General features: G+C 60.7%; 1 protein-coding gene across 1 annotated transcript; it reads left to right on the top strand.

Annotated features, from left to right (window-relative positions):
- The first annotated feature begins 5,166 nt into the window (after positions 1-5,166).
- On the top strand, positions 5,167-11,235 carry LOC141738527 (E3 ubiquitin-protein ligase TRIM7-like). The gene is made up of 7 exons (XM_074573804.1): positions 5,167-5,737; positions 7,576-7,662; positions 8,052-8,282; positions 8,667-8,689; positions 8,984-9,099; positions 9,414-9,446; positions 10,539-11,235. Exons 1-7 carry the CDS (start codon positions 5,330-5,332, stop codon positions 11,048-11,050), a joined length of 1,410 nt encoding a protein of 469 aa, XP_074429905.1. The 5' UTR covers positions 5,167-5,329; the 3' UTR covers positions 11,051-11,235.

The following is an 11,235-nucleotide window of genomic DNA, read 5'->3' on the forward strand; positions in this document are numbered from 1 at the left end:
TAGTCGCGGTGGGTGGGACACGGGCCCGTCTCCTCGCTGTCGGTTTGAGCTCCCGTCTCCGGCAGCTCCAGTTCTCTGCGTTCCTGGCTCGCCCTCCTCACAGCTCCCGTCGTGGTTGGGCTGCGGCTGGGTGAGATGCGCCCGAAGGGCCGGGCTGTGGCCGGAGCGGTGACACCAGCTCCCCGGCACACACCGGGCTCCTGGCCGATGGGTGCCTTGGGGGCGGCAGTGTCGGATCTCGTGTCGGACAGTGGCATCAATAAACAGAGCGATGATGGGAGAAGTTGTCGGGACCTCTTAATGCCTTTGCAGAACCAAAGTCCTCACTGCAGGGTTTTCTGTGTGTATGAACCCCTCCGAAATTTGTAATTTACAGCCTCTTCCACGCTAGAAAAGGCACTGGGGTGCTGAGAGCTGCCAGGAGAGGAGCATTTTGGGATTGCCAGGACAGGGTCCAGCCGAGGTTCCTACGTTCCCGATGTCGGGGCGCTGCTTGAACCTCCCTGGGAGCAGTTTGGGGTTCCAGGTCGGGGTGTGCAGTCTGACGGGGGTTAAAGAGGTGCAGGAGCGGGAGGGAGGTGCCGGAGCGGGACAGGAGGGCCTGGCTCCCCGCATCCCTCATCAGGGCTAAATGCAATTAGGGGGAATAAGGAAATTAAAAGCAGAACTGAGTCTGGTTCTCAGCAGCTTGTGTTCATCACACTAGCAGTGCCACTGACCTGGTGCTGTCAATTTTTCTTCCTAAAAATGGATAGATTCAGCTTTTTTTTTTTTTTGGCAAAGCAGCCACTTAGGTGCTCAAAAACGTCAAGGGGGCTTGGCTGCTCCCCCACGGCGCTGGGACCTGCCCGGGGAGCCCCGGGGATGGGCAGCCCCCTCCTCACCCCGGCGTGGGCAGGGGCTGGCGGCACCCACTCGTGCTGCTCCTCGCCGGCCATGAAACCACGTAACGGCGTCGGTGGCGGGACGCTGCTGGAATTTAACAACATCCAGATGACCTTCAGCGGCCCGAATGTCAACAGTCCGGCTGCAGCCACAGTACCCACGCTGTGGGGGGGCACGTGGCCATCGCAGCCCCCAGTGGGCGCCAGGCTCAGGGCGGCAGCGGGCATCGAAAAACCGCAGAGGTGGCAATGCCACGGGGCAGGAATTTGGGGGTGGCACGTGCTGCACGTGGCCTCGCCACTCCCCAAGTCATCTGCAGGTTCTCAACACCCTCCAATTAATTGCAGGCGGGTTCGTTTGGGGAGCGGTGGATGCTAACACCAGCTGTACCATCATGCAGCAGGACCACCTCTTTGAGGGCTCACGTCATAGAATCGTTCTGGTTGGAAAAGACTCTGTAAGATCATGGAGTCCAACCGTTAACCCAGCCCTGCCGAGCCCACCACTACCCCACGTCCCTCAGCACCGCGTCTGCCCGGCTTTTAAATCCCCCCAGGGATGGCGACTCCACCACCGCCCTGGGCAGCCTCTTCCAACGCTTGACGACCCTTTCCGGGAAGAAATTTTTCCCAATTTCCATCCTAAACCTCTCCTGGCGTAACTTGAGGCCGTTTCCTTCCATCCTATGGCCTGTTCCTTGGGAGAAGAGCCCGACCCCCCCCTCACTGCACCCTCCTTTCGTGGTTGTAGAGAGAGATGGGCAGCAGCCCCAGGGACAGGGGACAAGCAGAAGCCACCACTGTCCCCGCTTGGGTGTGAGGTGGGCAGTGTACCCCCCCCGAGCACCCTGGTGCCCACCCACACTGCAGCCCAGCAGCTCTGGCCGAGCGGGGACACCAGGCTGTCACCCGGGGATGCTGCGATGATGGTGAACGGGGGCCCTGAAAGCATCGTGTCCACCCCACCACAGCTGCCGGGATGGAGTCCAGGGGACCCGTGGGGAAGCAGGCAGTGGGGTGGCAGGGACAAAGCAGCGCTTCCCTAAGCACCCAAAGCCCTCCGGGTGTTTTGGGGCCGGGGCGAGGGCAAAGGAGACGTTGGGGGAGACACGGGGTGCAGGGATGGATGCCAGAGCCCCCCTTTTCTGGGGCGGCTGCTGGGTTTGGTGGGATTTGGTGGCAGCGGGTCCTGGGGAAGCGGCTCACGGGCTGGATTACACTCGGCTGCCGCGTGTCCCAGCTGCCGCATTGACACAATCCCTTAAACTGCATTAACCCCCCCATCCACCCACCCCAGCGGGTGGGAAGTGGCTCCTGCAAACGCAAGGCCTCGAGAAGGATCTCACTCGGCACCTCCGACCTGCCCAAGCTGGGGCAAAGCTCCCTGGCGCATTTCAGGTTATAAATAATTAAATTTATTTAAGCGGCCAAAGCGTCCGAGGTGGCTGAAGCATGTCGGCTTGTAGCCCTGGGCGCCCAGGAGGGCTCCGACTGCTCCGGGGAACCGCAGCATCCCTTTTTTAACCAATTTGTAAAGCAGAGAGGGTGAAAGCCCAGCGGAGGCTCCAGGCTGGTTGTCCCCTGGGATTCAAGGGGCCTCTCCATTCAGGAGCTGCTGGGCGGCGGTGCTGGGGGGCACGGGGACCATTTCCCACCCCCTCCGCCCCGCTGCACCCCATGGCACGCTCCGGCTCTTGCACCGATCCCCGGCGCAGGGAGGGATGAGGAGTCCCACTCACGCTCGCACCATCCCTCCCCGGGCCGCGGCTGACAGTGTCATCCCCTGCTCCCGTGGGCTGCCACGGCCACACGTGTGTGCAGGTGTGGGCACACGCACCGCACACACAGCGGGGCCCTGTGCCACCCCCTCCCCGGCGTTTTCCTGCTCGTTCCTGCCCGGCTTGCACACGCGCGCACACACACACACAGACATGCTCACACGCGTGTGCTGAGACCCAGGCGCAGGAACCTACACACAAAGGGAGAGACAGAGACGCCCCCATGTGTGCGCACACGCACATCTGCATACACACATGGATGCACACACAACACACACACATGTAAGCACATGGATGCACTGGCACACACACAGAGCCACATAAATGTACACAGATGTGTACACACCCCCCATACAGACACACACCTACACACCAACAACCACATACATGTGTGGAGACACGCACACACGGACACATGTGCCCATACATAGAATCATAGAATCTTTGTGGTTGGAAAGGACCTTTGAGATCATGGAGTCCAACCATACACACACACAAACAAACCCCAAACCCCTACGATCTCTGCCACTAGAGCACGCCCTGAAGTACCAAATCCAGACGTTTCTTAAACACCTCTAGGGATGGTGACCCAACCCCCTCCCTGGGCAGGCTGTCCCAGTGCCTGACCACTCTTGCAGTAAAGTCATTCTTCCTAATAGCTGATCTGAACCTCCCCTGCCGCAGCTTCAGCCCATTTCCTCTGGTCCCGTCATTATTCCCCTGGGAGAAGAGGCCAACCCCCACCTCTCTGCACCCTCCTTTCAGGGAGTTGTAGAGGGCAATGAGGTCTCCCCTCAGCCTCCTCTTCTCCAAGCTAAACATGCCCAGCTCCCTCAGCCTCTCCTCACATGCCCTGGTCTCCAGAGCCCTCACCAGCCTGGTCGCTCTCCTCTGGACACGCTCCAGCACCTCAACATCCCTCTTGTACAGAGGGGCCCAGAACTGAACACAGCGCTCGAGGTGAGGCCTCACCAGTGCCCAGTACAGGGGCACCATCCCTTCCCTGCTCCTGCTGGCCACGCTGTTCCTGATACAAGCCAGAATGCTGTTGGCCTTCTTGGCCACCTGGGCACACTGCTGGCTCATGTCAAGCTGGCCGTCCACCAGCACCCCCAGGTCCTTTTCTGCCGGGCAGCTTTCCAGCCACTCTGCCCCAAGCCCGTAGCGTTGCTTGGGGTTGTTGTGGCCGAAATGCAGGACCCGGCACTTGGCCTTATTAAACCTCCTACAGTTGGCCTTGGCCCATGGATCCAGCCTGTCCAGGGCCCTCTGGAGAGCCTTCCTACCCTCGAGCAGATCGACACTCCCACCTAGTTCGGTGTCATCTGCAAACTTACTGAGGGTGCACTCATGCACGCACACACACACACATACACACACGCACGCATGTACGCACAGACGCACACAGATGTGCACCCACATGCAGGCACACATGTGCAAAACCATTCACGGCTGCACATGCCCACACATACCTGTACACACCACGCACACCCACGCAGCGCACGCATGCACGCACGGGCAGAGGCACGCAGACACAAGTACAGCCAGCTGCGCCCATGTGCACATGCGTACACACACGCACGCACGTACGTGCACAGCCACATCAGTACACACAGACGCGCACACACATTCACACACAGGCGTACACAAACATGCAGACTCACGCCCACATACATGCACGTGTCAACACGCAAGCACATCTGCGGGGATATACACACATGCATCCATAGGTACAAGTACACACAGGTCATGCACAGCTACATGTACACACAGATCCGCGTGCACACACGCACACATGCATACAACATGCATGTGCGCATAGATGCATGTGCATGCATGCACACACATGCACGTGCCCATGCAAAGGCACACAAGTACGCAAACACCCCCCCAACGCACATGGCTACAGGTATGCACACGTGTGCACAGAGATGCGCTGACATACACGTACATGCCAATGCACATGCATATAGTCATGCACACACATGCACACGTCAACACATATGCACGCGCACGCTTGTGTGCGCACCAATGCAAAGGCACACGTGAAAAATTTCTCCCTGGGATCTCATCTCAGTGTCCCCTCTGTCAGTGGAAAACCCTTCCCCCTCGTCCCATGGCTCCCCTCCCTGCTCCAGAGTCCCTCCCCAGCTTTCCTGGAGCCCCTTGAGGGACTGGAAGGGGCTGGAAGGTCTCCACGGAGCCTTCTCTTCTCCAGGCTGAACCCCCCCAGCTCTCTCAGCCTGTCCCCACAGCAGAGGGGCTCCAGCCCCGCAGGGAGATCAGGGAGCCATGGGACGAAGGGGAAGGGTTTTCCACTGACAGAGGGGAGACTGAGATGAGATGTGAGGCAGAAATTGTTGGCTGTGAGGGGGGTGAGCCCCTGGCCCAGGTTGCCCAGAGAAGCTGTGGCTGCCCCATCCCTGGAGGGGTTCAAGGCCAGGTTGGCCGGGGCTTGGAGCAGCCTGGGCTGGTGGGAGGTGTCCCTGCCCGGGGCAGGGGGTGGCACTGGGTGGCCTTTAAGGTCCCTGCCGGCTCTAACCGTTCTATGATTTCTAATCCCCGGTTCTGTGACAGCCGCGCGCAGACACACACACACAAACACACCCCCCTCCGCCTTCCCCCACCCCCCCGCCCCGTTCCGGGAAACGCCGCTCGGCGGCAGCTATGGCGCGGGCCCTGCTGGCCCTGGGCGACGACCTGCAGGCCGAGGCCACTTGCCCCATCTGCCTGGAGCTCTTCTCCCAGCCCGTCCTCACCGAGTGCGGCCACAGCTTCTGCCGGCCCTGCCTGGAAGCGGTGCTGGGCAAACCCCCGCGCCCCGCCGCCTGCCCCCAGTGCCGCGCCACCGTGGCCCCCGGTTCCCTGCGGCCCAACCGCTCGCTGGCGGCGGTGGCCGGGCTGGCGGAGGCTCTGGGCGACGAGGCCCGGCAGCCCCGTTGCCAGACCCACGGCGAGGCACTGAGCCTCTTCTGCGAGAGCTGCCGGCGGCCCCTGTGCCCGCTGTGCCGGGAGGAGCCCCCCCACCGCCAGCACCGCGCCCGCCCCGCCGAGGAGGCCGCCCGGCAGCTGCGGGTAGGGGGGAGACGGGGGGCCCCGGGGGTCCTCGGGAACGGGCTGGGTGGCAGCCCGGGGGCGGGCGGGGGTGCTGGGGGGACGCGGGTGGGATCCCCCCGGGGCACAGGGCAGGGCACCTGCCAGGCATGGGCTGGGGTCCCGCCGGGGCACAGGTTGGGGTTCCCTCCGGGCATGGGCTGGGGTTCCCTCTAATCATGGATCTGGGGTCCCTCCCAGGCACAGGTTGGGGTCCCCTCTGAATACGGGCTGGTGTCCCCCAGGGGCCCAGGTTGGGCCTCCCTCCAGGCATGGGCTGGGGTTCCCTCTGGGCACGGATCTGGGGGTCCTTCCAGGTCGGGGTCCCCTCTGCACGTGGGCTGGGGTCCCCTCAGGGCACAGGTCAGAGTCCCCCGGGGCACAGGGTGGGCTTCCCTCAGGGCATGGGCTGGGGTCTCCACTGGCCACAGGTCTGGGGGTCCCCTCCAGGAACAGGTCTGCGTCCCCTCAGGGCACAGGCTGGGGTCCACTCTGGGCATGGGCTGGGGTCCCCTCCAGGCACAAGTCTGGAGTCCCCTTTAGGCATGAATCTGGGTCTCCTCTGAACGTGGGCTGGGGTCTCCCTCCATTCATGGAGTGGGGTCCCCCTGGGGCACAGGTTGGGGTCTATTCTGGGCATAGGCTGAGGTCCCCTCTGGGCACAATCTGGGTGTCTTTTCCAGGCATGGATCTGGGTCCCCTCTGAACACGGGCTGGGGTCCCCTCTGGGCATGGACTGGGGTCCCTCTGGGCATGGATGTGGGGTCCCTTCCAGGCACAGGTCAGGGTCACCCCTGGGGCACAGGCTGGGGTTCCCCTGGGGCACAGATCTGGGGGTCCCCCTCAGGGCACAGCTTTGGGGCACCTGTGAACATGGGATGGTGTCCCCCCGGGGCACAGATCCGGGGTCCCCCTCAGGCCACAGATTGGGGTCCCCTCCAGGCATGGATCTGGGTCCCTCTGCACATGGGCTGAGGTCCCCTCTGGGCACAGGTCAGGGTCCCTGTCCAGCCACAGATTTGGGTCCCCATCCAGCTGCTGGCTGGGGTCCCCATCTGGATACAGGTTAGGGTCCCCATCTGGCTGTGGCTTGGGGTCCCCATCAGGCCGTGGGCTGGGGTGTCATGTCCCCGCCACCCTGCTGGGGCTGCTGGTTGTCCCGTGGCTCCCGCTGCCCATCGCCCCCCGCCCCAGCCCATCCAGGGGCACGGGTCCCTCTCGATGCTCACCCCTCTGTGGCCCTGCAAGGTCCCTAGTGCCCTGTATGTCCCCAGGGATGGGGCTGGGGCTGCAGGGGACATGGTGTCCCCAAAAGATGCAGGCTGGGGTCCCCCCCTGACCAGCAGCTCGCTCTGCAGCAGGGCATGGCTTGGAGGAACGGGAGGGTTTTTTTTTTTAATACTTTAGCAAATTTATGGAGTGCGTCTGAGACACAGCGCTGCTGTCACTGCAAACCTCTTCCCACAAATCCCACTTCCAACACCAAAAGTTGTTTTTCCTAATTGAAAGAAAAAAAACCCAAAAAACAACAAACCGCCAAAAACCCAAACCACAAACTTCAGGGTTTCCACACGAAGCTATTCCAGAAATGTTTCTGGCCAAAGCAGCTGCGCGTGGGGATCTCCCCGGCCTGGCTGTAACGCGGGCTTGGAGAGAGGCGGGTGACGGCTCAGAACCCACCCCAGTGACCCTGCACAGCCGTATTGTCCCCACAACGGCTGTTTGGTGACATCTTCTCACTAACGTAACGCCAAAATCGCCAAATATGCTTTTTTTTTTTCTTTCTTTCTTTCTTTTTTTTTTTTTTTTCTTTTCCCCAGGAGACACTCCAGACCAACCTGGTTTTTCTACGAAAAGAGAAAGAAGAATTTAAGCCCGAAGGAGAAAAGCAAAGCAATGTCCTGCTGGTATGTGTTTCTCTCTCCCTGCGCACGCCCTGCCCTCGCCTGCTTACCCCTGCCTCGTCTTCACGGGTGCATCCCATATTTCCCTCTCTCCATATATATTAATCTCCTTTTCCATAACAACACTATTTTCTCTTTCCTCCCCTCTCCATCCCATCTATCCTTCTTCCACCCTGCTCCCATTCAGACTTCACTGTCATCTTGGCTCCCTCAATACCCAGACTTGCCACCTCTCTCCCCGCCCTCCGCTCTCCCAGTTTTTCATCCCCAAAACCTCTCCTCCTTTTCCCCATGATCCTTGTCCCGCTCTCCGCAGCACGGGGTCCCTGTGCCTGCACGGAGGCGGCTGGAGGACAGGCTGGCTCAGGGGCCTCCGCGTGGGTACCTTGCAGGAGAAGGTGGCCTCGGAGCGGCAGAGGCTGCGGGACACCTTCAGGGAGCTGCAGCAGTTCCTGCAGGAGCAGGAGGGTGTCCTGCTGGCCCAGCTTGACCAGGCACACGACGAGCTCACCACAGAGCTTTGCGAATACGTTTCCAGCGTTTCGAAGAGGAAATCGCTGCTGGACACGCTGGTTGCAGAGATAGAGAAGAAACGTGACCAGCCGGTGGTCGAATTCCTTATGGTGAGGGCTGCGTCACCCACACGGGCGCTGTGACACCCGGCAAGGCTGGGGGCACCCACCTGGCACCCTCTGCATCCCGCTGCCCCTGCAGCCCAAAGCCTGGGAGTGAAGGGTGGCACGGTGCCGGCCAGCGTGCTGGCGGCCACGCTGTGACACTGCGTTGCGTGGTGTGGCTGGTGTGAGTCTGGGCCTGCAGCATGAGCTGAGGGAAGGCCAGGATTTGGGTGAGTGAGTCACTGGAGAGTCCCCAGGAGAGTGGAGTGACCCCCCCCAGTCCCCAATACCCTGCGTCATGCAGCAGGGGAGCGATTGTAACTCACTGCCCTGGGGATTGTGGTCCTTCTCGGCAGTGCCAGAGCTGACCTGGTGTTTTCTCTCTTCCAGGATATTGACAAAACCCTGAGCAGGTACGAAACGGGCTCAGCGTCGCTCTCCTCCCGTGGGCAGAGGTTTGGGAATGCTGTAGGCGGCCGAGCAGCAGCAGCTGGGGGGAGGGGGCTTCGCCCTGCCGAGTATTTGGGATTTCTCTGGAGGCAGACGTTGTTGCAGCGCCGTTAAAGATGGGGTTCCCATGCCGATAGCTGTGACACAGCTCCCCCGAGTTCTGATGCTGTAGGGAATTGTCCCCCCACTTCCCTCCTGGCCCCGGGTGTTGGCTGGCTGCTGGGGTCAGAGCTCCTGTCCGTGTTGTTTACCCCCAGCTGCGAGGCGGCGAAGGCCCCGATCCCGGAACCAGTTTCCCCGGAGCTGCAGAGGACCATTAAGAACCTCTCTGAGATGAGCCAACTGGTCGTGGGTACAGTGGCCAAATTCAAAGGTAAAGCAAAGAAGCGGTGAGTGACACCTTGCTGTGTAGTCAGTGTCCGGGCCTCAGGCACTGCTGTCCCCATGCTGTCCTTCCCCTGGGCTTGGCCGCAGCGGGAGATCCTCACTGCCTGGTCCCTCTGCCCGGGCTTTGGGAGCGAAATACGTCTGCTCCAGACAGGACCCGTCTCCGAGCTAGGCTTTGCTGGAGCCGGGGGCTGCGGGAGCTGGGGAGTAGGCTCCACGTCTGGCTTGCTATCCCGATAGGGAGCAGGAAAGATGCCGCAAGAGGAGAGAGACTCATGCATCTTCCTTTCTTTCCTCTAGTGAACCTGCTGAGAGAGATGGACAGAGAAAAGGGTAAGTTTCTGGAGCTGCTGGGCACAAACGAGGGAGAAAAGCTTTCCAGAATGAGTTTCCTTCTATCCTTGGGGCAGAGATGGGCTTGCACCGCATCTAAATTCAGGTCCCTTTGTTTTGGTTGGGCCTGCTATAAAAATCCAGGTCCATCCCCATGCCAGGCAACACCCAGCGACGCTGTCCTCTAACACCAAACGAGGGCCAGGACAGCGCGAGGCCCTTGGCTTCCCTGTCTCTGGAGAATTTCTCTTCTTTAGCCAGAAGACCGTGACTAGTTAAGCAAAGGGGCTGTACACATTTTGAGCTGGCACTTAGGCGCAGATCAGAAATCCTTTTGCAGATGCCCGGGGTCCGTGCAGTCCTGGCAGCATGGCATGGTTTAGAGCTGGCTGGTGCTTTTTGTGCTGAGGCCGGTCTCTGCCCTCTCAGTTTTCTGGATGAGGGACCTGATCCACAAGATGAGCGTGCCTCAGTTTCCCCCATGCTGTGGTCCCCACTGTGAGCCGGGGCCCTGGAGGAGTGGGCTTAGCAGAGGGCCTGGGGTGGCGGCACTGTGCGGTGACAACTCTGTGACCTTGTGGGATGGCCGCAGGATGGCAGCAGAACATCCCACATGAATGGCTAGCTCCGACTCTGGAGTGAGATTACTCAGCAGAGTGGGATTAGGAGTTGATATTCCCTTTGGTGAGCACTCGTCACTGGAGCCTTGCAGGCAACGCTTCCTTGCACCCAGGGGGATACATTGCTCCCCCCACCCCGCCTGGCTGCAGCCCCATCACACTTAGACCCAGTGATACCCAGCGGAGGAGTAGCAAAGTCCATTGTGTCTGTCCCCTGTGCATGGGGACGCTGCCTGGGTCAGTCCTGCGTCAAGGAGCGTTGCTTCGCCCGTGGGTCCTGGTGGCAACGAGGACCCTGTGCCCCATGTCCCATGTGGCCTGAGGGGGCTGTGGGTGCTGCCTCTGTGCGCTTGCAGGGCACGAGTGCCCGCTGTGCTCACAGGACACATCCCAGCCCTGTGGAAGAGGAGGAGATGTGCTGGTTCACTCCTCAGCGGGCAACAGACTGATGTTTCTCTCTGTTGTGCATCAGTGAAGGTGACGCTGGACCCGGAGACGGCAAGCCCGTTCCTGATCCTCTCGAAGGACCGCAAAACCGTGCGCCTGGGAGATGGACAGGAAGACCTCCCCGACACCCCCAAGAGATTCATGGGCAGCTCCAGCGTCCTGGGCTGCCAGGGTTTCACGGCTGGGAGGCATTACTGGGAGCTGGAGGTAGGGGATGGAGACAGCTGGGCCGTAGGGGTGGCTGTGGAGTCCGTGCAAAGGAAGGACTCGCTCAGCATGGCCATGGGGAAGATCTGGGCCTTGCGGCGGGACTGGGATCGCAAATACACAGCGTTACACATGCCCCCCACCTCACTGGCACTGAAGGAAGAGCCCCGGAGAATCAGGGTCCACCTGGACTATGAAGCGGGCCAAGTGACCTTCTACAACGCAGAGAACATGATGCAGATCTTGCAGCTCAAGGCCTCCTTCACCGAGAAGGTCTTCCCATACTTTTGGCTTTGGTCACAAGAAACCTACATCCAACTCTGTGCCTGATGGGCTTGGATGCCTCCCGGTCCCCTGCCTGTTCCTGTGGCTAGCTGAGCAGTCAAGAGATGTGGGAATGGCAGAGCATTGCATTGCAAAGTCACTGCAGCTCTGCCTGGGCTGGATCCCCTCTGCACATTGCTGCATCTCCTCCTGCTGAGTCCCTTGGAGCATTAAAGATGTGTTGTCCTGCC

The sequence above is a fragment of the Larus michahellis genome, chromosome 2 (genome assembly GCF_964199755.1).
Source record: "Larus michahellis chromosome 2, bLarMic1.1, whole genome shotgun sequence".
In the NCBI taxonomy this organism is placed as follows: Eukaryota; Metazoa; Chordata; class Aves; order Charadriiformes; family Laridae; genus Larus; species Larus michahellis.